Below are 26,846 nucleotides of genomic sequence, written 5' to 3' on the forward strand. Positions count from 1 at the left end.
ATTTTGGGTTGCATGGCTTGATTCATTTTGTTCTAAAAGAATTTTTTTATTCACTAATGATTTTCTTTCAATTCAAAATATTCATTTCTTCAAAGAACATCAACTGATTTAAAATTCAGATTAATTTGTGTTTTGGCATTAAGCACTATAAATCCTAAATACCAATTTTGAAATCTGAGAGATTCAAAAATACTTTGAGTCTTTTTTTTTTAACTAAGTATTCCCAAAGGGCTTTTTACATAGATTAATGGCCTCTCAACACAACAGAACTTAAAACTTTATAATAGAAAATTGTACAAAGAATCTTTATTCCTACTGTATCTACAAAGTCTTTTATTATCTGCACCAAGGCAACACACACACACACACATTTCTGTTGTGCTCCATTGGACGATTCCTGCTGTAGTAGTACCTTGGGCCAGTGTTCTCTACAGTTCAATCTCAAGATTTTTCACTGGAGGAAAGATTCATGTTTATCACCTCATCCTTATCAAATATGTAGGGTTTTGGGATTTTTTGCTTTTTTTTTTTTTTTCTCCTTTTTTGGTACTACAAGTTGAACATAGGGTTTTGCACGTGGTAGGCAAGCGCTCTACTGCTTGAAAAAACATCTGAAATACAGTAACACAAATGCAATGTAGTAATAAACAGATGTTGTGTTCGAATTTTTATCTTATACACACCTACAAAATGCTGGAAATCTCTACACTAAACCAGTATTATTTTTAAAACTCATTTAGGTCTCAGATTTACCTACAGTGAAGTAATGACCACCAAACACACACGCAATTTTCCTAAATATGCATGAAAGGACATGCATTATGAAATTTTGAAAGTACTTTATGGGACCGTTCTGCTAATGCACCTACATGGTCCTGTTATAAAACCTTAGATATTTTCTGAGACAAAGCATGCCATAAATCAATTAAAAAGTAATTTTACATATTTCCACCGGTCAACAAGATACCTATTAGGGATCTACTCCTAAATTCATCTGCATTCCTAAGTTGGTTTTACAAATTTGTTACTTCTACATATATGCCTTTGGTAAAGTTGAGGATGACAAGAAAAACAACCATAAACTAACCAAAACAGGACTGCTTAATTGTTATCAACATCAGCATTTCAAACCTTCTCACCTTTCTGAGAATGTGAATCTACAATTTACACAGCATTAACTTGACTAAAACATAGGAAGGTAACCTCTAGATTATTAGCGTAGTCAACTTTAATAAAATAGTCACAATGAGTACAGTACACCCATTCAATGATACTCATAATTTGATTATTTATTTCAAACTCTTGAAAGAGACGGGTCTGACTATTCTGCCCAGGGTGGCCTTGAACTCCTGGGCTCAAATGATGCTCCTATCCTCTGCCTCCTGAGTAGAGGACTGCACATGTCACCACATCTGGTTTATGATTTGATTTTAACATTGGTGAAGTCCTGGAGAAGCTGATACACAAAGACAGAGCCTGAAGAACAGCTATCTCCATCAGAGTGAAGCTGCCAAATGTGAAAAACCACCAATGACTGCACTTAAGGAGTAACGGGCCTTTAGCTGAACTCTCAAGGCAAAGGCATAAATGTAACACGACTGCATGAGGCCACCTTGGACAAAAGTGGTATGTCTTTGGTTTTAGAATTAAAAAAACGGAGTCAAGAACTATATATGAGATGGGAGCCGGTGGCTTAAGCCTTCAATCCTAGCTACTGATGAGACAAAGATCAGGAGGATTGTGACTTGAAGCCAGTCCAGACAGGTAGTTCACAAGGCCCTATCTTGATAAACCCTTCACAAAAAAGGGCTGGTGGGGTGGCTCATGTTGTAGGCCCTGAGGTCAAACCCCAGAACTTATACGTTATAATGTTTGATTTTACCCTCTCAAAAATATTTGAATTGCTAAAAGGGGGGGTGGGAAGGACATCTCCAAACCACACCAAGATTAAGCAGAAACATTTTTATACAGTTAGAAATAAGGTCAATACCATATATACTTTTATGATCTAAAGAATAAAACACTGATGAAGTCTACTCATTTTACATTTCCTTACAGTGCTGAGGAAAGCCATACTTTTAAAAGACTTGCCAACTATGTAACAATGCACAGAACATTCTCCTAGCCTCTGACTGAAAGGAGAGTCTTATTTCCACTGAGTACAAGTCTACTATCATTCCTGTCTTACATATATTATGTGATTTGTAAAATAATAATTATTTCAGTGTAGGGATGAGACAGGTGCTAAAAGAAATCCATGGTGAGGCAGGACGATGACCACCAGGCGGACTGCTTCGTCTGGCACCCAGCTAGCACATTCTTGATGAAGTACCAGAAATCTGAATTACAAGTACATGTCAGTAGCTGTATGCATATGAAAATATACTAAGATAAATGTTTTAATGATCTGTTTAACACTGAAGGTCAATGCATATTCTAAAAAGATTGTGAAGTCTTAAAAACAAGGGAGTTTTTAAGATGTCATTTAAAGATGTACAAAACTCGGCCAGGCATGGTGGTGCATGCCTCTAATTCCAGCAGCAGGAGGCTGAAGCAGGAGGATCATAAACTAGAGGCTAGCCCGAACTACTTAATGAGACCTTGTCTCAAAAATCAAGAAACCAAAAATCTGTTGTTAATCACAAGGTTTGAAGAAATAACACACTACAAACCAATTCAACAGGGAGTACAAGAACAAGGTATGCAGACGCACACAACAGAGTTATCATCTCACACACCGTGTGACATTGCCCTCAGCGCCAGCACCTGGCACGGTGGAGTCACCTCCGTGGAGTGTGAAACCTCGGGCCCTGCAGCCGCTTTTTTGGAATACACATGCCATTTGTCATTGTCAGGGCTTGTTGATGCATTCTTAACAATCTTCCTTCAAGCTCAAACTGTGCGTTACCTTTAAAGAAGTTCCAGCGTGACCTCAGACAAACCACCTGTTCACTGATCCAACAAAAGTGATGTAAGCACCTCTGAGGTCGGCATGCCCGAGAATATCACTTAGTTTCCTGAAGTCTGAGCACTGTGTATTAAGACTCATTTAATCAAACAGACATAAATTTAGAGTGGAAAATGTTCCAACACTAATGCACAATCACTCTTACTGCAGCAGCTTAATTTTTTTTTTTTTTTGGCACTTCTGGGGTTGAACTTGGGGCTCTGGACTTGCTAGGCAGGCATTCTACTGCTTGACCCACACCTCCAGCCCTGTGGTTATGATTTTTTGAGACAGCTATGTAGTCTAGGCCAGTACTTGAACTTGTTCAGGTTTCATTCAAGTATCTCGAGGTGTTCTTTGCCCACTGAGCTAAAATGGACAAGTCTCCTTCCCCAGCCCCTGCCAGTGCTTAGAACAAACCCTCCTGCTGCTGCTGTACTAGGCTGTCTCTGTGCATACACACAAGAGGTTTCTAGACTCTGATTTCAGAATTCTAATTTCAGACTTCTTCAGAGCTCCCAAGTTCAATATATAATTTCTGTTCTTAAACTTATTTTCTGTCATCTGCACCAATCACATCAGTTTTTAACAGCATTTGATCTCTCTTGATTTTATGCACGGGTTGGGATTACAGGGAATCAACTCAAATTCTCATCATTCGGTTAGCAGCATACCCAATGACCAAGTAATTCCACTGAGTGTCTTGTCATATGAATATATTCATACACATCCCTAATACATGTTCAAAGACGTATTATGGAACACATGAGGGGAGGGGGAAAGGAACATACACAATGGCCAAAAAAGATCTGGTACATATAGAATAATGGCCTATCAACAGGGTACAGAACAACCTCCAAAATTACTGCAAGAGTATGTAAATGTTAAGTGTACGGTGTACTTATATTAAATATATATACAAATATACCTGTGCTTGCACAGAAACTTCTGGAAGGACAGACAAGCCCCTGGATAGAAAGTCTGGGTGGCCAGCAGACAGAAGAGAAATTTACTTTCGGTATGTACCATTTTATTTTTTTTATATTTACTGCATGTTGATGGTATAACAGTACAGTAACTGCTTGTAGCTCTCAAGTAGGACTCGAGGATGGCTACAACAAAGGGACTGCCTCAGGTCACTTCTCAGGTTGAGGAATGGGAGAACACAGGGACTGGCTCTCTACTTTCCACATTTCTTCATGTTGGTCTCTGGCCATCTATAACAAATGTCCCTTTCTGTAACTGATGAATGAAACTGTGCTCTTCTGTGAGCTGTAAAGCCTTACATGCATTCCACTATGAGACTCAGTGCAGGCAGACCATGTGTACACGTAAGCTCCATTTATAGGCACAGAAGATATATTAGCCTCCCCACTTAAGTTGAAATTTTGTGCTGCTAAACTGATTTTTCACATTCAATATATTTTCAGTTATCATTTGCTGATTCCTTTACTTATAGCAATAAATCAAAACGTCCCTGCCAAGATCTTTTTGCTAAGCATCAGGGATTGATTGACGGACTGATGCAGGAATGGAATTTGAACTTGGGGCCTCACGACTGCTAGGCAGGAACTCTACTACTTGAGCCACTCCACCAGCCCAGCATCAGGGTTTTTATATTAATACCTTTTAAATGTCACAAGCAAGGGCCTATTGCCTTCCATCCTGACCTTGTTACTCATAATTACTCTTACAAGTTGATTGGACCAAAAATACCACCTGCTACATGGTTAAAAAAAAAAAATCCTATCATCCCTGCCTCCATTCTTCCACATGAAGCCTCCACACCCAACTAACCAGGTCCTAACCCGGTTAACTAGCAGGTCTTTATATACTGCTAAATACTGACCTGAATGGTCTACCACTAAACTACACCCCCCAATCCCAATTGGCAGATCTTGATTTCTGCCCTTACTCTCCAACACCTTACCTGTGGCTCCATGACTGCTGAATTGTACCTTTCCCCAAATCACTAGTTATTTACAATATAAATCTAACTACTTTTTCACTCTCTGTAAAGAGGTTCTCGATATGGTGACTTGGGCCAACCTTCAACTGCTATCTCAGCCTCCCAAGTAACTGCAGGCATGAGTACCACTCCTGGCTTGACTAGAATCCTTCTCTGGCCATATGCTACCTAACAGCCCCTTATCACAGAGTAAGATCTTTGGTTAGTTTTCCAATTTCATTTTGAGTTACCATGTCCAAACGTTTCTTCATAGTGGGCCTTCTCTGATCGTACTCACTTTTGAAGATACTGGAAGAAGATACTTGGACATTTATTTCTGCCCTCCCAAATCCCTGAACACACGACATTCCAATATTCATACTGTATTCACTTTTGCATTCTTATATTTTTCCATGCTTCTGTTTGCTTCTCAACTCAGGCATGTATTGCAAGTCTCAAGTTGGTTGTTAAAAGATACTATTACCCCTACTGAAGACTATCAATCTCTTTGGTTCACCCTTAGACCTTTTCTATATTATTTTATGAGTACTGTGCTATCTTCTCATTTCTTCTGGAGGAAGTATGGAGTTGCTAACAGACAAGAGAACCTCTCATCTACCCACACTAGCTGCCTTGGTCCTTTTTTTCTTTGCACTCAGGGCCTACACCTTGAGCCACTCCACCAGCTCATTTTTGTGATTGGCTTTTTTGAAATAAAAGTCTTGCAAACTATTTGCCTGGGCTGGCTTTGAACTGTGATCCTCCTATCTGTAGGATTACAGGCATGAGCCACCGGCACACGGCCTGCCTGGGTCTTAAATGAAATATTTGCTGAATAGAGCTTTTTTTCTGTGTCGCCCATATGTACTATAGATTTAGGCATTCATAATCTATAACTACCACCAGTGATTTTTTTTGAGAGTCTTGCTATGTAGCCAACACTGGCCTTGAACTAGTGATCCTCCTGCCATAGCCTCCAAATGCTGGTGTTTTTATCTTTTTAAACTAAGCAAAAGCAATCTTTACAAATATAACAATAATATCTTACAATTAATTCACATACCCTATACATTGTTTAAATATCATTTAGAGTAAATATACTTTTCAACTTACTAGTTTTTATCTGTGTATCATGACTGGATGAAACATTCATATTAAATTAGGCTTTATCACATGTTGAGCATCCCTTACCAAAATGCTTGGGACCATAAGTCTCTTGCATTTTGCAGTTTAGTCTTAGATTCTGGAATCTTTGCACATACACAATGAGCAATCCTAGGGATGGAACCCAAATCAAAACATAAAATTTATGTTTCATATATGCCTTATATACATAGCCTGATACTACTTTGTATTTTAGGAGTGTTTTTTTTCCCCCTCTATGGCAGCACTGGGGTTTGAACTCAGGGCCTCATGCTTGCTACCTAGGCAAGCACTGTTATCATTTGAGCCACTCGGCCAGTCCTAGGAGCTTTTTTTTTTTTTTAAGGATATCTGAATTTTGTCTGTGACCCCTCACATGAGGATGGGTGTGGAATTTTCTACTAAGAGCATCACATCAGTGCACAAAAGTTTCAGATTTGGGACCATTCTGGATTTCAGATTAGGGATGTTCAACCTGTATCTACTAAATTACTTTAAACAAGGTAGGTAGGAGTGGCTCAAGTGGTAGAGTGCCTGTCTAGCAATCAGGAGGACAAGTTCAAATCATAGTACTGCCAAAAAAAAAAAAAGTAAAACTCATTTCATTACTCCTACACTAGTACCCCAGGCTAGTTTGTGAACACACTATTCAAAGGGATAAGTGTAACAGGACAAACAGGAAAAAAGGAGAGCTAACTGTCAAGATTGTCAAATGTTCATATGATGTTAATCCAGCCAAGAGCACTTCCGACCCAGACTGCAGTCCTCGGGTATAGTGGTACCCCAGCTACTTTAGACAGCAAGTAGTTGGGACCACAGCAGAAAAGCGAAGGTCTCCAGAGGCTCTGGGGTGAAGCTATGAACCAAACAAAGATAAGACAAAGAGAGCACAGAAATTTAAGGAAATAGTTAATGCTGCAGAAAAATACACTAAAAATTTACACAGAACAGTTCAAATACCTGATAGCAGTAGGCTTAAAGCCCTCTTCCCACTCTAGTGGAGCATAAGGGCAGAAAGCCAGTTTTCTTAAATATACATTTCACACAGAATGTATTAGATATATAGATAAAATAATTTTAGATAACTTGATTCCATTTATTTATGCTGCAAAAGTAAAAGATGTAAGAAAGTGTAGTATGCTGGTAACACCAGCTGTATCATAATAAGCTTGGAAATTTTAAAAATCCTTTCCAAATGTATTATACATTTATTTCCCAACTTTACCACATGGAGAGAGAAATGGCCAAATAGAAAACTTTCTTACAGAGATCCCCAGGCTTGGGGGCAATTCCCAACTCTTCCTAAATTGAATTTAGTATAAGCTATAAAGTCGAGGATAATAAAATTAATAAACTTATTTTATGAAAACACAACCCAAAATGAAGCAATGTCTACTATATAAGAAAAATATTAATTTGATCTCTTAGAAATACTTTAAATTATTGTAGAAGCAATTCAGAAGAGTAAACAATGTATTTTATACTTAACTTTTCAAATCCTTGCAATCCACCCAATTAAATAATGATAAACATTTACCCAGAGGGACTGTGGTCTACAGCAGTGGTAGAGCACTGGCCTAGGCTGTGTGAGGCCCTAAGCTCGATCTCCAGCATTGTAGTAAAGTACCAATAGAAAGACTATGTTAAAGGAAGCAAGCAACTGAAAACAGGAGATACTTGGTGGCCCTTAAGAACTCTTCAGAGTATTTTAAGAACTGCCTACTTTAAATGGGGATAGTTTTCCAGTCTTCATACTTATTTAAGCAAACGTGTGGGAGGATCAGGTGCTGCTTCATTCAGAGATCTCACTGAATCACTCCTCATGGAATCTTCGGGCTCTTGGCTGATTGGCAGGGGTGTGTAGGGGTAGTCACAGCAACAAAGGTTGCTGCTGTTTACTAGGAAACTCTTTGAGAATTTCCTGACATGTTCTTCCTAGCAGCCAACCTTTTCCACTTTTGTTAGCTTTAGGATTCTCTTCAGTATATACCAAAGAAAACAGAAGCAAAGGAAAACAAACATGGAAAGTTACACCACCACCAGCCCTCATTTTACATTCAGGAAAAAGGTCACTTTGCTGGAGAGGTATTAGGTAGGTCCCTCTAGTTTTCACACTTGGGAATCCAGAACCAAACACCATTATATTTGGTAGAGTTGACACACAGAACATACACTGTTTTGAGCTTTAAATTTTATTTCAGTTGTTAAAAACATATCTTCCCCCACACTGTCATTCTCATCCACACTTCAGCCTCAGAACAAGATGTCCTTATTCCCATCCACTCACTCTAATTTTTCTCGTCTTTAGAAAATATGCATATTCTTTTACCAAATTCTACTCAAAACTGGATTAATTCACATTCTTGGCTGACTCTTCTTGCTCTAACCCCACAGTACACAGTACAATGGTGGAGTTATCTAAAAATCTTTTTCTGGATTTTCATATTTCTCTTGCCACCTAGACTTTCAAACCGAACAGGACCAATTCCATTTTCTTCACTAAGTATAAAAAGGCACAGGCTGAGATGAAAATGTTCAATAAATATTTATTGAATGAATACATAAAGATTCTTATCCACACACTTCAACTGAAAGCTAAATTGAATTAAGTTTTGGGTTTTTTTGGGGGGTGTTACTACGTAGTTTAGGATGGCCTGGCTACGTAGCTCAGACTGACCTCAAACTTGTCATCTTACTGCCTCAGCTTTCTGAGTGATAGGATTACATGCATGAACCACCACAACCAGCTTTGAAACCGGTACTCTTAAATCTAAGTCATCACTCCATTTTTTCTCCTGAAATTTCCCTCACATCAGTCGGAATCCTCAGTGGACTGGTTCTGGGATTCCCTTAAATGCCTTAATAAAATGGTGCAGTATTTGCATAGAACTGACACATAACCCCCCCTGAATACTTTGAATCATCTTTGGGTTACTTATAATGCCTTATACAATGTACATGCTACATACAAAGCTGTACTGTATATGCCCAGTACAATGTTTTGGAATATTAATCCAAGGTTGATTGAATTCACAAATTTGTAACTCGTGGATACAGACAGCAACCTGTACTGTATATCAAGCTTTGTGCATATGAGTATTGATATGAATGTATAAAACACAGACACAAGAAAGTCAGTGAATACATACTGGCAAAGTGATATGAATGAAAAGAAGTGATATGAGATTCTTTCTATTAGGGACCTACAAAACCTTCTAGGAGACAGACTAACCACCAGTTGGGTGAAGACGAGGAGTGGGGAGAGACTGGGTTGAAAGTGTAGACTGAGAACAAATTAAATAAGGCCCTTTACAATTCAGATGGGGAGCTACTGCATTTGAAAAGGGAAAGGGGACAGGACGTGATTAATGTTTAAAAAGAATGCAGTGGACATTTTGGGGAGATCAATTCCAAGAGCAAAAGCATGGGTTATGAGGGGATTCTAGGCATCTTCAGTAACAGACAGTGTTTTAGCAGTACTATTTACCAGGCAGAGAGGTTTTCTAAGTTTTTAAAATCCCAACGAATCATTTATAAGCACTTAAAATCAAAACATTAAACAATTCAATGGGTTATATCTTCCTCTTCATTTAGAAGCTGTAACCAAGCCCCTTCCTCCAGAACTCCTGAAAACACTTACCTTTAGTCTTAGCTAGTACCCTCAACCCACCAAACTAGGAAAAGCCTACAACACCTCATATCTACTTCTATTTCCCAACAGTCACAAGTAAATTGACTGTATCTCTGAATTACTCATATCAGGAATCAAAATAATTCTCATTGCCTCTCAATATCCTTTCATGTATCATGTGGATGGGGGGGTAGTGATCTAAGTGATCTCTACTTTCTAGAACATTACTAATCCAGTCACCCTGAAACTTCTGACCCCACCACCCAAAAGGTACAGATCTAAACTTTATCTTCCAACTTTTCTTTATTCTGTATGTGCTGGGATTGTGAAGACACACTAGCACTGACCACACGCGTCCAGTTCCTAAACCACTCCCCTTTAGGTAACTTCACATGATCTGCTTGGGTTCTCTGCTATCATTAGTCCTTTTGACCACACCATCTCATCACCCTACAACCCTCTCTACCCTCCAAAATACCTACAACTGCTTGACCATCTTACAGTGAAGTCTACTTAGTTACCAACAATAAAAGGATGTTTGCTTCCAAGTTGCTTTTTTGTTTGTTTGTTTTGTGATACTGAGCCTTGCACTTGCTAGGCAGGTGCTCTACCACTTGGGCCACAACCCAGCCCTTGCTTCCAAGTTTTCAAAGCAGTTTCGTGTGTCCAAAACTACACATGCACAGTTCCTTACAACTCTACATACACCCATTAAACCTTTAAATCTCAAAAAGGATCTTACCTTGTTCATTTCTGTATGCTCGTAAATCAACACCATGCCTGCCCTAAGCTTGGTGACATTTAGGAAATGAGAGTAATCACTATATGAAAGCTAGGGCTAGTATTCTAGATGGGACAAAATGAAACAATAAATGAACAAATAATCTCTCAAGAATCTTTAAGAGAAATCGTTATGACGAAACATTTTCAGGAATTAAATTTGCTAAAAATTTAATGGGTATTATGTAGATAATAAACACCAAAGTATAAGATGTACAGTGTAAATAACGTGCATAATTTATTTTCCGAGAACAGAGTTCTAAAACTCCTTCCCTGCACTATGGCAAAAACTAAGTGATGATGCCACAATAAACTGACCCAAGCTGGGCACAGTGACTCATGCCCATAACCGCAGCTACTTGGGAGGCAGAGATCAGGAGAATTTTGGTTTGGGTTCAGCACAGGCAAAAAGTGAGACCCCAATCTCAACTAATAGCTGGGCATAGAAGTGTATTCCTATCATTTCAGCTACTTAGGAAACATTAGGATTGCAAAAGCAGGAAACGAGACCGTATCCCAAAAACAACTAAAAGCAAAAGGGCTGGGGTCATAATTCAAGTGGTAGAGTGTTTCCAGCAAGAACAAGACCCTGAGTTCAAACCCCAGAACCACCAAAGGTGGGGAGGATGCAAATCCAAGAGAAAAATAAATATCTGACAGCTGGTCTTCTAGAATAGCACTGTCCAGAAGAAAAATAATTGAATCACATATGCAATTTTACATTTTCCGGAAGCCACATCAAGGGGGAAGAAAAAGCACCAGGTGAAATTAGCGTAACAGTATGTTTTATTGGACCCAATATATCCAAATTATCATTTCATCAGGAAACCAAGAGGAAAGACATTAACGTTTTTCTTCACACTAATCCTTTGCACATTTAATTCAGATGAACTTTCTTCAAAACTAATCTGTAAGAAAATGCATAAAACTGAAGATGCAAAAGTATATTAACACCTATGTTGTTCCAAGTGTTCGTAATATTGCATACACAGCTGATTTTAATTATGATACAATTAAAAATTCAGTCGTGGGCCCCCCCACCCTGCCGTCTCACTATCCCATTCCAAGGACTCAACAGTCACAATGTGACCACCACTGGAGAGCACAGCTCCACAATTTACTGCATTCAGTAAATTTTCACAACTCATTTAATCAGCAAAGACTAAACCAATGTATTCTTTTCTCAAATAGAATGGGCATTTAGTCCCTTATCTAAAACAGCTGTCATTTCCTCTTACTTGTAACTGCATGACAGGCTGTTTCCAGTATATTTCCTCCTGTAAGTCTGGAAGACAAATGCCAAAGGCAGCCTGGCCCACTATACCCACAGGTGTATCCACCACACTCCGATGGCAAGAGACCACTGTCCGCAATTGTAGGAAATCAGTATTTTACCAGAGTTTCAGATATTGCTAAATTTAATAGTATCTTCTATGTTATATTTGACTTATGAAAAACAGAGAGAAACTGGTTGACAGGCAGTCTTCCATATTATTCAAGTAATTCCAAATTAGCTCAAAATATGAGATCCGTATTTTCAGTAAGCCTAGGGAAAGCTACATCCATTCACTAGTCTGAAAGTTAACATGAAATCTCATTCCTTATCACTCACCTCTAAACACTTGACACAATAATCACATATTAAGCACATTTTATTACAATGCACAAATTAAGAATATGAACATATATTTTGTATACTTCCCACCCCAAACTTGAAGCATGTCATTTTCCAAACTTCTGATCTTCTCCTAATTTTCCAAAACATGTCATGGCTCCAGATAAATGTCAATGTAGCATAACACACAGCTAAGAAACAAAAGTCTGGTTTCCCCAATTAATCACCATGCAACAGAGTAAATATAATCTTAACTTTTTTTTTTTGGCAGCACGGGAATTTGAACTCAGGCCCCATATCTTTTACAGGTTCCTAGTAAGATAACAGTGGGACTCTTAAATAAGCAGGTGGGTGGGAAAGAGAACCACACTATGGATTAGAAGACTCCAATAATTTCCAAGATGGCAAACAGAAAAAATTCAAGCAATTTATTATTTTTTTTTCCTTCCTTCCTCTCTCCCTAACTCCTTCCTTCTTCTTAAAAAGTGGTGCTGGTGATTGAACCCAGAGCTGTGGCACCTGTGAGTAATTTCCTTTTAAAAACTTTTAACATTGGGGCTCGGTTTGTATCTCCAGTAGAGCACTAGCCTAAATACTTGAGGTCTAGCATTCAATCCCCAGAACAAAAACAAAAAACAAAACAAATTTATTTCTGTATTCATATGCCTAAAACTAAGCAATGACTTTTACAGAAATTTAACTCACTTTAATGTCAACAGGAAGTAAAACAGTCATTTCCTGACTAAAGGAATTACTGATAGTAACAAGTAACCCAACAGAACATGTCAAGAAAGGGTCTAGTGTTAGGCCAGGTGTGGTGGTATACAGCCTCAATCACAGCTACTTAGGAGGCAGAAAGAGGAGGATCATGATGCAAGACCAGCCAGGGCAGAAGTGAGAGACCCCCCAAATGCAAAACAAACTAAAAGCAAAATGGGAGCATGGCTCAAGTGGATGACCACTTGCCTAGGAAGTATGAGGACCTTAGTCCAATGCCCAGTGCCACAAAAACAAAAACCACCTCCCCCCAAAAGAATCTATGTAATTTAGAAGATGTAACAGTTCTATTCTCATCTGCATGTATGAGAATACCTCAGTTGGAAACAGGCTAACAAACCACCTTGGGGGAGAAGCCTAGTATCTTACTAAGGGACTTCCAAGAACAAGAAAACTTGACTCGTGAACAGAAAAAAAATGGACAAGGCATGTGTCTGGCACAGTATTTAAAGATAACAGGGCAGATAGGATGACTTCAATGAATGCACTGTTCCAGAGCCAAACCCATCTTTTGGTTCACAAAAACCACAAAATGCTATGTTAATGGAAATCTATGAGGAAAAAAAAAAAGGGGAAGGCAATAAATTGTTAGTGTGTTCTTTGTAAACTCCCAATTAGGAACAAGTCTCTATACTAAAGTGGTTCCTGCACACAGATACTCTTAGCAGACATACATCAAGGCCAATGTACTAGAAACCAACTGAGATATTACAAGGCTCTACATTAGGTAACTGTTTCTTTATACTATTACAGTCATAATTTCTGGACGGGACTATTGTCAATATAGCAACTATGCATTCTCAATACAAACCAATTTAATTTTTTTAATGCACTACATAGTTTTGAATGGACTTTTACCTATATATACGTATGTATTTAGCATAAATCTTTTAAGGTCTCAGAAAGCAGGCTATAAATAAAACTGTTTAACAATTTCTATTTATTGATCTCCTTAATGAGAATAAAATGAAGAAAATTCTAAAATTCTAATGGAGAATGAAGTTACAAAGCAAATGAGATTATAATGAATAGATATACTCATGGTCTTAGGAAATATACTCATCAAATCTTTTATCTTCAATCTATAAAAGAAAAAACAAAGCCATCATTTTGATCCATCAAATGCTATCATTCTAAGCATATTTTAACAGGCTGTGAGTAGGACAGTTTTCCAGCACCATCCATCAGGCATAAGCATGTCCAGAACATATTGATCTAAAAAACAAATATTACATTGTTTCATCTCTGCTGCTTAGATAAGAATCAACTAAAAAAAAATTGTAAGCTTTTCAAAATATACTTTCCTATATTCTATCTTTACTTGAATTAACTGAATGAACACAATAAAATCCTAGATCAAAAAACCGTAAGTACACACTATTTTTTATGCAGAACTCAGAAGCTAGTACACTTTCCAGTAAAAACAATGGACTTTTGTAATGCTTCTCAATTGGCTACAGCTGTAAATATTTGGAGTGTTTTAGAATGACTCAAAGAGATTCTAACAATATAATGGGACATTACACTACAACCAGAGCACACAACCAGAAATGCTCTTTCTTTTTAAATTAAACTGTGCTGGGATTGAACGCAGGGCCTGGAGCATGCTAAGCAAGCTCTCTACCACTTGCTTTACCACTCTCCTAAACCACCAGCATCATCAGAACCACCTGAGAACTTGATAGCACTACACTGCTAGGTTCACCTGATAGCCACTGAATCAGAAACTGTGGGATGGAGAAGCCAGAGCTCTGTCTTTAATGATTCTCCCTTGTGACTCATTAATGCATGCTCAAGTTGAGAAGCGCTGATTTCACTGGCTGACCACTGCTACGGCCCCTTAAGGACAGATTTTTTTCCCATGACCATTTGGAATATGCTCTAAAAAGTGCCAAGTACACAGCACAGCCTGTTAATGCATGTCACTACAATGAATTAATAGAGCGAAAATCTGAATGACATAGCTACCCATAAATCCTATATGATTATGAAAATATCATTTTGTAGACAGTTATTCCAATGATCATTCTCAGTTTAAAACTGCCCCAAAGTTATACTAATGTGCAAAATATTAAAGTCTGTGAACATGTGAAATATTCTATCCAGCTCAAAGAATTAGCAGACTAAGTAACCACTGGGAAAATTACTGCCATTGCCTTCAGTGCCAAAAAGTCAGAAATTACTAAAAGTTATATAAAATGTGAGATTTGGTTTACTTTTTCTCATTTCAGAAAAACACTAGGCAACCTATTTAAATACAAAGAATATCCGAAATTTGATACATAATCTAATAATGTGAAAATGCCCTGAGGAGAAATTAACAACTATTGCGGCAAAAAAAGGCAAAAGATGTTTTCTATATTTTCACAAATTACATAATTTGTGAAAGTAATTACTTAATAGTGATATAAAAATGAAAATGCAGGCAACTCACAGCCCAAATAAGGCAAAGTTAACAGGCATATAATTAATATCTACAAAGTTCTTATAAAACCCAAAACACACAAAATCTTATTCACATGACAAAAACCTGGTTGGTTGACAAACATACAATGTTTTTTCTCTGTAGAAGTAGAACAAGGAAGAGACTGCACACAAATCAAGAGGAAAAAACAAGTAATGAATGACTGCAGCTATTTTAAGTTTTTGACACTAGCTCATTTACATGCAATTTCCACTTCTCATAGAATGGAAATATTTAAATGTATAAATAAAAACGTAAAGCTTTTTTCAACAATTAAAGAGCTAGAAAAAAATTTTAAGACATAAATATCAATTGCAAAGTCTTCAGCACCAGCAACAAACCACTTACAACATTTAAGAAATATAATGCAAGCATGGGGCCCTGAGTTCAAGCCCTAGTACTGCAAAAAAGGAACTATATGATCTCTTTGCATTGCTATTGATACAAAGCAGGATCGTGCATATAATGAATCAACCATTTTCTTGGAGGGCTAGTGGAATGGATCAAGCATGCCTAGTGAGCATGAGGTCCTGAGTTCAAACTCCAGTCCTGTCAAAACAAAACAATTTCTTGGGCTGGGGTTAAACATCCATCCAGTAAGCTTGGTATCCCAACTTCAAACCCTAGCAACAAAAGAGAAAGCAAATTTTCCTGCTGACTAAATTTGTTTTATGAAGGAAATTAAAAGGGAAAAGGTCATATATTCAAGCAATGTATTTCTACCCAATTCTATTAGTTCTACTGTTAATTTCAAGTGCCTCACATGAAATTTGGGTAATTTTTTCATATACATGAACAAGGAGAGTGTCTCCTTCTCTAAAGCTCTTTTTGTCTCTTGGTTGACTGGGGTTTGAATTCAGGGCTTCATGTCTGCTACACAGGCGTTCTACCACTTGAGCTATGCCTCCAGGTCTAAAGTTCATTTTTTTAAAGTAGAAAAACTAGAGAGCAATTCTGACTTGGACTTTTTTTTTATAGTCAAACAATATATATGTTGTAGAGAGGAAGTTGGTTACAATAATGGTGATTTCCATCAAAAAATATATAGTTTTTTGTGGTAGTACAAGGGTTTGAACTCAAGACTTCACACTTATGAGCCAGGGACTCTAATGCTTGAGCCATGCCTCCAGCCCATAAAATATATTTGAAGAAATTTTTTCAGTGTGCATTAACTCTGACTAGATTTCTTTAAGAATTTCAGAATCTTCAATCTGGAAATAATAGGGCTCTATTATTTAAAAGGAAAACAAAACATACAAAATATAAAGCACAGAAAACATACTATTTTTACCATGTCAATGAAAATATAATCAAGTAAGCTTACCAAAAAGATATTTATAATCTAGACGTAGTTTGATAGAAAAAAGAAGTCAAATAAAATCCTAAGACAATGCAGCACTATCATCATGCCTTTAAATATCTTTAAAATTTCAAACATCAGTCACTAACATTCTTTAGTAATCAGGAAGCTAAAAAAAATTTAAATGTTTTTAAACATAGAAGAAAGAATAAACATGATACCTAATACAGTTTCAGATTTTAAAGATCACATGAGAAATTTCTGCAGTCTTCTTATTTCATAGTAAGAGAAAATCTAAATTACTCGAGTGGGAAATTGTACATATACTTCATTTTACACAACTGTGAAAAGCAAACACAAGAAAACTCTATTTAAAACAGTAATAAAAGCTAGAAATGAAATGATGCTCTTCTAAAATACAAGACTGAGGTGCACATCATTATTGTTAGTTTGTGGTGCTGGAGATGGACCTCTGGCCTTGCATGTGGCCATGCTGCTTTCCCACCTCTCCCCAAAGTGCACACCTACAAATATCTACCTTGGAATACAGGAAAACACTAACTGTTGAACCTAGGAGACAGGTATTCACTGCTTATTTTCTTGTGGTACCGGGGATCACCCATTAGGAAAACGCCTCCCACCTCCAAGATCTTGATTTTGAAAATCGTTGCTATGCTCTCAAACCCTAAGAATGTATTTTAATAGATTAAATGTTTAACAAAATTCTTAAATACAAAACATTGAAATATCTCTCTATCCCCAGGAAACTTCCTCCATTTTCCCAAAATAACACTAGTATTACTCAATAGTCCATTTCAACCTTTGAAAAGCTTTTACCATATATCTAATTACAGTCTTTCACAAATCTTATTTGCATCCTCTTTCTCCTTTATAACCTAAGTGATAATTGTGGACCAAAGTCTCATTTATGACTTAGCAATTGGCTATTCACATTGATATTCACCAATTACAGACTTTAATTACACGTTACTGAAATATGCACTGGGTATGTTTCTGAATAGACTTTAAAGGCATAATTTAACTAATGTTTGAGAAACAAGAGCCAAAGTTTCAATCACTGTCCTTGTTGATAACTCCTACTGCTATTAAATGGCAATTACAGCTAAAACACTGTCCACCAATACGTTGAGAATCTCCGCCAAATGCACAGCACTGAGTAGTGACTGCATAAACCTCAAAGAACAAATTGAAATTTACAGACTTCAGGTAAACCACACACTTTCTCAAAATTTTCACTTTTTAAAAAGAAACAGAGGAAATTCCAACAAAATACACTATTAGAAAAAGAACTTAGAAATGTGGATGTTCCTTTATTTTATGTGTATTAAGCACAAATAGCATATGAAACCTAACTCCTGCAAGATTTTAAATTTGGTATTCCAATCATGACACAAAAACATATACACAAGATTGTAGTGTTATAATGTTAAAATTGTTTCATAGTACCTTTTATGGGAAAAAATGATAGTGTACAATTTCATGTTTATTTAAAAAAAAAAACTAACACTACTAAATTTCCTTCTTTATTTTTTCACTTACTACTTTTAAGCAAAATGACATTTAAAAATCTTCCTTGGTATACTAATTCACAAGAAAAAATATTGAGTAAACCTGAAGCAAGGTTGTTTAACTATACACAAACACTAAAACTGAGTAAAAGTAGGAGTTCAGAGACGCTCCACTTGACTGTCACTCAGAAGCTGATTGCTCCCAGGATAAACTTGGTAAGTACTCCTCCAACAAGGGTTTCCTTGATGCAGGGGAAAAGCTGTGAAGAACTCTGTTCTTGAAGCCAGAGTTGAGCCCGGACACTAGGATGTTCAGGAGATTAAGACATCTCTTTCTGCACTGGCTTTCAAACGTTCTTGAACAAAATCATACAAAATTTCACATCCTTGAACAAAGGTCGCTCAGTATTAACATCAAAGATCAAGTTTCTCCCAATCTTAATTCGGGTTTGAATGAATATAAACGATAAAAATTATCGGAGGACTGTATGACTAAAACACAGTTGGGAAAGGTAGCTTTGAATGCAATAAGTATCACTTAAAATATAATTTTTAAAATGCTCAAATCCAAATTAAGGTCACAGATTAAAACAACTCCCCCTCTCTATCACTTTATACTTATGAAAAATTTAATGAGAATAGTCTTTGGCTATTATTTTACAATCTCCAAATCATGCTTCCAAAGAACTGCCAAAAACAAAAGCTTATGAATATTGCAAGTTTTAAAAAATATTTCCATCAATACTGCTGTCTAAAAATAAAGGTAACACCAGACAGTACATATGAAAAGGTATTTGGTACAAAACAATACATCTCAATTATGCTTTACAACCAACTACTTTTATGCAAGATTTTTAATTACCCAAAGTCACTCTGTATCAAAACACACCTTCCACCAAAAACAAACAGCATGGAGCTATTTACTTATTGTCTACTTTAGAGTAACATATTAATTTTCAGAACAGTGGTAAAAACATAATATATTAACACTCTGAAAGAGAAGTAACTCTTATCATCAGTGGATGGTTAATTTCATTTGTGGTGTTAAGTTAAATATGAGATTCCTTAATTTCATTTTAAATAAACATGATAAATACACAAAATTTTAAATATAGTAGACTTTGTTTCGGAATAAGCACTGTAATTTGATAAAGTCAGTTTCCACCAGCATTTGGTGGAAGAGGGATCTAATCAGATGCCAGTAAGCCTAACATTCTAAAGTCCTTTCTTTGTTTTGTTTTAAGACAGTATCTTGGCCCAGACTGGCCTAAAACTCATGATCCTGCCTCAGCCTGCTAGGTGCTGTGACTACAGGTGTGTTATCACCAGTTCCGGCTGAAAGTAAATTCTCTGAGTTTAAAAATCACCACTTGAACAGTATTCCTTGGAAACAGTCCTAGCCATCAGACAACTTTTACTGGAAATATTTTTAGCACTGCAGAGTCAATTTATCTTTTTAATACTTCTAGAAATCAACATTCTCAAGAAATGCCGAGTGAACTAACCATGAATCATACAGCAAAGTCTCCCTTAACTGCCAATCCAACCACATTGTTTGATTAAAAAAAAAATTACACTAACTATACAGTGGTAACTGGAAAAGAGCTACATATATTGACACTAAATAAATGATGGCAGGTAAGATTAAAATGAGATATTATTTTATAAGCAAAAGAGATTTGTCTTCAAACAGTTTTTAAGATTCAAAAGATTTATTTGGAAAAATCAGCACAGGACAAAGATACCCTCAATAATCCTCAGAATATGTGAATATTCAGGATCGGCGTGAAATGTGAGCAACAACTCCAATTTTACAGAGTATCAAGGGCTTATACAAATTGAACTCCCGGGCCTCCCACCCCAAATATACTACTCTACTTCCCCTTACTGACATTAGCTTTCACTAAGTTTCTAAACTTTAGGGCTACTTATGCAAACTAAAAAGCAAAATCATTTTCATTTTTAGATGGCTGGGTTTAAAGCAACCAAAGTATTATTATTATTACAGCAATGTTTAGTAAAACCATAAGGGAATAGCACTAGTAACATTTTTAAATTATCCAAAATGATTTCTTTATTGAGATTAAGTAACGACATGAAGTTCACAGTACTATGGCATCGTTACACTTAGCTAAAGTCACAAACACATTTTAACATTCACAATGATGAGTGTCATCATTCCCATTCTAATCTACAAAGCTTATGAATGAAGAAAAATACAAAACCTCAACTTTTATAAAAGAAAAATTCTAAGTCTACATACATTAACAATGAAACTACTTCTTCCAAGTAACAGATAAAAGTGTAAAGGCATACCACTGAATTTTTTTCTCTAAACAGCCAAAAATGGAAAAGCGTTCAATATCTACGACGCTTATTAGGACCTTCGAAGTTGCCCCCTTGACTGCCTCTCCCAAAGCCACCGGGACCAGCACTCACAGGACCTACACCACTCAGTGGTGCTTGAGGGGTTTCAGTACCCGTTCTACTCCCCATAGGTGAGCCCATCTGGGATGGTGGTCCTTGTGGAAACCTATCATTGTGCTGTAATCCCACACAATAAATATGAAGTCCATTTGGAACACGCCAAATATAAGTGACAAAAATTGGCAAAATCCCAAGTGGTGGTGTCATGAAGTTCAGCAGAAAGTCCAGCAGAATCAGGATCACACATAGAAGGAAGAAAGGAGCAATTTAATTAGTTACTATGTTAAAAAAAAAATGTTTAAAGCAGCATCTGAAGTTTTACAAATTGCTAATGCTATGCCCCAATTTCATGGAAAAAGAACTGATTTTTGACATCAGCAAATGCCATCTCAAGCCTAAACAGCATTATAATACTACTCTGATCCCTTTTTGAAAAGCTTACGTTGCATGATACGATGCTGTCAGAGAAATACAGCATTTTTATTTCTTATTTTTAAATTCCAGAAAGGGTCTCACTAAATAACCCAGACTGGCTTCCAAATCACGGTCCTCCTGCCTCCGCCTCCAGAGTGCTGGGATTACAAGTGTACACCACCACACCCAGCAACAAAAATACTTTTTAAAAAGAAATCAGAGAAATAAAACTGGGGAGCAGCATCACTTTGTTTTAAAAAGTAAACAATCTAAAAACTTTAACATCAATGTTTTTACGACATACAACACTACTTAAGAAAAGACAGAATTCATTTCAATATGAACACTTTTGAGGTGCTTTAGTTCAAAGCATTGGGAAAATAGTTTTAAAAGCTGACTGACTTTAATAAACTACTAATAGCACATTATCACCTTATTTTGAAAAAATTAATAATTTCCAAGAGTTGATTTAAGTAGTAGTAGTCAAATGTAGATGCAAAAAGCCACAAAAGTGATTTTTAATAAAGTTTACAATTTCTAGGAAAGGAGTAGAAAATAGGAATTCATGCTACTTCTATATTACTAATAATGATTATGTCCTAAAGAAAACTTTAACCAAACTAATTTTTATTAGCTTTTGAACATTTTTCTATGAAAATGTAGGTTCTACAGGAAGAGAAAACACACTAGTTGTACTATGTGCCATCAACTGATAGCAGATATCATGACACTGCCTCTTTATCTCCCTGGGCAAGCTATCATTTTTTAAAAACTCCAATTGTTGGAGGTGTGGCTCAAGCTGTAGAGTGCCTGCTTCGCAAGGCTAAAGCAAACATGAATCCAAGTTCAAACCCCAGAATCCAAGTTCAAACCCCAGTCCCACCCAAAGAAGTAAATAAATAAAAAAGAGAATAAAAAACTCCAATCATTATGTCCAAATTCTTAAGATTGTATCTAAAGTAAACTTAAAAAGTGATAAAGTGTACTCCTCAATTCCATGATGCACAATATCTTACTTTCAATGCCTTACTGATTGACTACTTACTGCAATACTGAGGATTAGCTAAGGACCTCCTGCTTACTAGGCATGCACTCAACCACTTGAGCCACACCTAGAGCCCTAATGTCTTTTTTCCAGATCACCACAGACATACAAATGATGGCATGGCTGAGTTTAATTGGCACTGTGTGTTGTTTCTTAATAGCAATGGTTCCTTAACATTTATATTGTAGTTTCAAAACAAAACTGCCTTTTCAAAATATACAGCCAACCAATTTTCCTTTCTAAGTGTTATCTGGAACATTAAAAAACACCACATCAGAATATTTTCGTACTATAAAGACTCACTTAAATAGTGGTAAACTTTCAAAGAAATGATAAAAGATATAAATCTTGCCAGCTAACAGTCAAATATAATGGAAATTACAACTGAAAAACCTTGTTTTTATAGTATTTAGCCCATACAAAGATATCTTCACACTCTCAGATCAAGACCCAAAATACTGTCTACTTAAAGTTAGTAACAATTTAGTAATTCTGTGGAAAGAATATAACAATGTAATCTAGACTATACAAAAAAAAAAACTGTAATGTTGTTTCACAGTGAAAATAAATGCTTTAAAATGTATCATGAAAAGTGATCTTTATATCAAAAATATTTACTGAAAACTGTGTTTTCACATGTATTAGAGTTTTGTCCCCACCAATGGTAAGGAATTCACAGAGAAAAAGAACACAGTCATAAAATACCACTACACTATATGCTGGTAAGAGGCAAATACAAATTAAAAGCATTGAAAAATAACTTAATGACACATGTATTTGCTGTACACTGAAATGCAAAAGCATGCCACAGATGGTAATCCTAACTCTTGGGCTATTTAAAAATTGTCTCGTATCAAATAACTTCACAAAGTTATTTTTTTTTCCCATTGATGGGCTGTTTATTTCTACTAACAAAACAAATGATGCCAAACTATGTTAAGTGTGAAGTTATCTTTGGGGCAGAATATGTTACCAAATATAATCAAAATAATGTTTGTGATACATTACCACTGCTCCATTATCTGGCATCATTGGAGTTCCCATATTTGCAGCTCCTTCTGGCCCCATGGCAGGACCAGGACCCATTGGTGGGCCAGGTATAGTTCCTCTGTTGTTCATATTCATACCCATCATTGGAGGAGGACCTTGGTTACCAGCAGGGGCTGGGCTAAACGCATCTATGTAAAACAATCTATACTTAGAGCTGGCCTATCTTAGTTTAGTAAACATTAACAATTTTATAAAACTTATGCAATCAATACATGAAGACTATTATCAAAATCATTTTCCTTTCATGAGAACAGAATACTCAATTATCTACTCTATAAAAGAGCATTACTGATACCATGGAATTTTCATCCCTAAAATAAATGTACATGAAACAAATGAGGCAACTCAATTATTTTACAACAATTTGGTCTGTAACAGAATCAAAGTTTTAAAAATCCATGAAAAAAAATCTATAGTATTTGATATAGCCTACTTTTAAACCAAATAATCCCTAATAATTTTTGACTGCACTGTCAGTTTTAATGAACAAAGGATTAGGACTTAAAAACTGATTTTTCTCAAAGCCTCACTAAATATATTTGTATGAAAATAGCTTAAATTGTAACAGGGGAAACTATTCTCAAAAAAGATAGCTCTAAACCAATCTCTTGACTTTTATATTTTTGACATAAACTTCTGGAAAAGGCGATAACCAGATATATTTCAAATTTTTCATTAAGAAAGAGACATCCATCTGGGGTTGGTAGAGTAGCTCAAGAGTGCCTGCCTAGCAAGCATCAAGTTCTGACTTCAAACACCAATGCCACCAAAAAAAAAACATATCCAGCTATCTCATATTAATTGCAGTAATAGTTCAGTTATAACATGTCTCAGCTCCAACATTTTTAAGTATTTTCTTGGAAATCTTTTTCCTTTTCTTAAATGCTCATAATGATTTCTAATTAAAATTCCTTCACAAAGAATGATTACAGTGTACTTTTCTTCCAGTATTTCACTATGTAGGTGAATCTTCTGACATTCAATTTCTCAAATATCCATAGCTGAAGTCTTCATTCAAATCCACTACAGAATACTTAGGGTAGAATGCAAAGAGCAGGTGAAAGAAAGAAGTAGCACTCCCTACCAATCCCTGGAATCACATACTACTTATTGCTCTTTGAATGTAATCCCAGGAAACAAGCAACTTCAAAAGGAAGGAATGACTTCCTTAATCCAAACATACTCTTACTGATATGCCAGCACGTTAACCAAAAATATTTTGCTCCCTCAGTAGTTATAAATGTATAACAGAAATACATGATTAAAAATGAAGAATGGTGGAAGAGAATGTCTAGGAGGCTTCTTCCCTCAACTTTCCCCAAAAAGAACAGATTAAGGGTTTTATTCTTTTTTTTTTTTCTTTCTTTTTAGTGGAGAGGGGTGAGGCAGGATCTCACTATGTAGCTCAGGTTGGCCTAGACCTCACCATCCTCCTGGGCCTCATTAGGAATACAGGCATGGACCACCACATCCTGCCTCTCTTTTCTTTACATTTTTTTTTTTTGGTAGCACTGTGGTTTGAACTTCTCTTTAATAGAATGAAGAGTTGCACTAACTCCTGGATTGGGATAGTTAGACAAGTATAAGAACGTAAAAAATAAAAAATAATATTCTCAACTATTAGTAATCAACTTAAAGCCTCATTTTTAGTACTTACATCTTCCACCTGCAAAGCTATAAACTAATGTTTATGATCTAAGAAATGCTAGCATTATCTGGTTATCTAAAGCAGCTTTATAATCCATGTTTCATATAGTATACCCACTGGCAAGATAGCAGAAAAATCTTGAGACCACATCCCATCAGTGTAAGAGTGTGAGTGAGTGAGTGAGTGAGAGAGAGAGAGAGAGAGAGAGAGAGTGTGTGTGTGTGTGTGTGTGTGTGTGTGTTTGTTCATGGCAATCAACCCAGGGCCATGAGCATGTTAACCAGGAACTCTACAGAATAGCTATAACCCCAGCCCCCATCAATGTAACCTGATGGGATATGACAGTTTTACCTGCTCAACAGCGACTCAACTGGGTAAGTCTAGTAAACTGTATTAAGATAACGTCTCAAGTTAACTGAATACTAAAGAAAATAGTAAATGGACCGGATTTTAAGAAAGTGCTAAAATGTAAATACGGTTTGGTAGTGGAGTAAAATCTCATAAAAATTTTTAAATTCTCTTGAATTTCTAACTAATAAGGATCATAAAGGAATATTCACATAGAGCTGCTAATTAAACAAAAGGAGTATTTCAGGTCTCTGTACCATCAGAAATAGGTTTAAATATTCTAACATTTTGAAGTTTGGTTCTGAGGTTAATGACAATCTAAAAATTGTAATGGTTTTTGAAACTGTCTATAATCCATAATAACTGTACTTGTACTGCCCTGAAAACCACAATTCCCTTATATACCATCCCAGAACTTACTCTGAAAAAGACAATTAAATACTTCACCATACTTCCTAATTTAGAACTTATACTACTGTTTCACTAATTATGTCACATATTCATGTACTAACTTCATGATTAAGTTCTTTATGGGTGAGGGCCACATTTCATGTTTCCTTTGCATAACAGAGATGCTAAGTGACTACCTGTTAGTAACTAAGGAAAGTGACAAATAAACAGCAACAGATGATTCTAGATTACCTGATTAGAAGAGTCAAAGAACTAGAATAAGGGGGTGGGGGTTTTGAGGCTGATCATGGAAGATGTTCATTCTATACATTCCATGTTTTAAGTTTCATTTTGTAAACTACATATTTTAAGAACACAATATAGGGTCACAGCTGCATCATTATATATTAAATAACCTGAATAAATCAAGCGGGTCTCAAAGAAAAATACCATACTAGATGGATGTGCAATGGATGTTCTGGTAATGTAATCTTTCAAACAGTATGTACATTTGACTTAAGAGTTTAATTTCATGGCAGTTTCATCAGTGGGACAATTTAATGTGAAAGTAAATATGTAAATTATAATTCGCTATCCAATGGTTAATATATGTCACTTCAAACTTTAAATTTCTTAAGACCTGTGATACTCAACTTATTTTTCCCTGGCTTATTTACTTGATATTGATCCCTGACAGCCTACCTACATAAGCCAATGGATGTTAAAGTTGTTATTATAGGTACTTTCTTAAAATTTTTACATCAACTTTAAACATAAACATTAGCAAGACACATCTCATTTCCTCAACAAGTCTCCAAAGGGTGAACTTCCATAATACTGTAGGTAAGGAAAAAGATGTTAGCTATTCATTGAAGTTAATAAAAATGGGCTCAAAGTTACACAAAAATCAAGTTAAAAATAGAACTTTATAAAATGCTCTCAAAAGTTTAAAATAAAATTCAGAAACTGTCAATTTCCAATATTAAAAAAAAAACAATCTGAAGGCATGAAATCTGATTTTAGAAGTACAACAGCATTGTATTATATCATGCAACGACTGAACTTACTTCAGACAGTATCAAACCCTAATTTATACGTTTCTTTCGATGAGGCTATCAAAGTATAAGGTACCTTGTAGCTGTCAAAATATTCTTTATAGACATATACTTATAATGTAATTAAATATTACAAATTAGTAAACGTAAGAGATTTCACCTTCACAAGCACTGGTTCCATATTTCTAAGAAATATACAGACACCACAAATAGCATGTATATCCCCCAAAGAATTACAAGTGACAAAAGTCTTTTGCTTCATATCCCTACCTCCCATGTTTATTGCTCCACGGGGACCCATATCACCCATTCTCATTTCCTGTTCTCTCTGTAAG

At 36.1% G+C, this 26,846-nt stretch overlaps 1 protein-coding gene across 3 annotated transcripts in view; it reads right to left on the reverse strand.

Moving 5' to 3' along the window:
- Pspc1 (paraspeckle component 1) overlaps positions 1-26,846 on the reverse strand; it is a 78,510-nt gene that overhangs the window by 3,163 nt on the left and 48,501 nt on the right. For 2 of the 3 annotated variants that reach the window (XM_074043664.1, XM_020177082.2), the window contains exons 7-9: positions 26,782-26,839; positions 23,029-23,198; positions 413-20,678 (exon numbers count right to left, since the gene is read on the reverse strand). The exons of the other annotated variant lie outside the window; for it this stretch is intronic. In XM_074043664.1, coding sequence (XP_073899765.1) covers positions 20,493-20,678; positions 23,029-23,198; positions 26,782-26,839 — 414 coding nt within the window. In that variant the 3' untranslated portion in view covers positions 413-20,492. The remainder of the gene's footprint in view (positions 1-412; positions 20,679-23,028; positions 23,199-26,781; positions 26,840-26,846) is intronic. 3 annotated transcript variants of the gene reach the window in all.

This window comes from Castor canadensis, chromosome 10 (genome assembly GCF_047511655.1).
Source record: "Castor canadensis chromosome 10, mCasCan1.hap1v2, whole genome shotgun sequence".
Taxonomy (NCBI): Eukaryota; Metazoa; Chordata; class Mammalia; order Rodentia; family Castoridae; genus Castor; species Castor canadensis.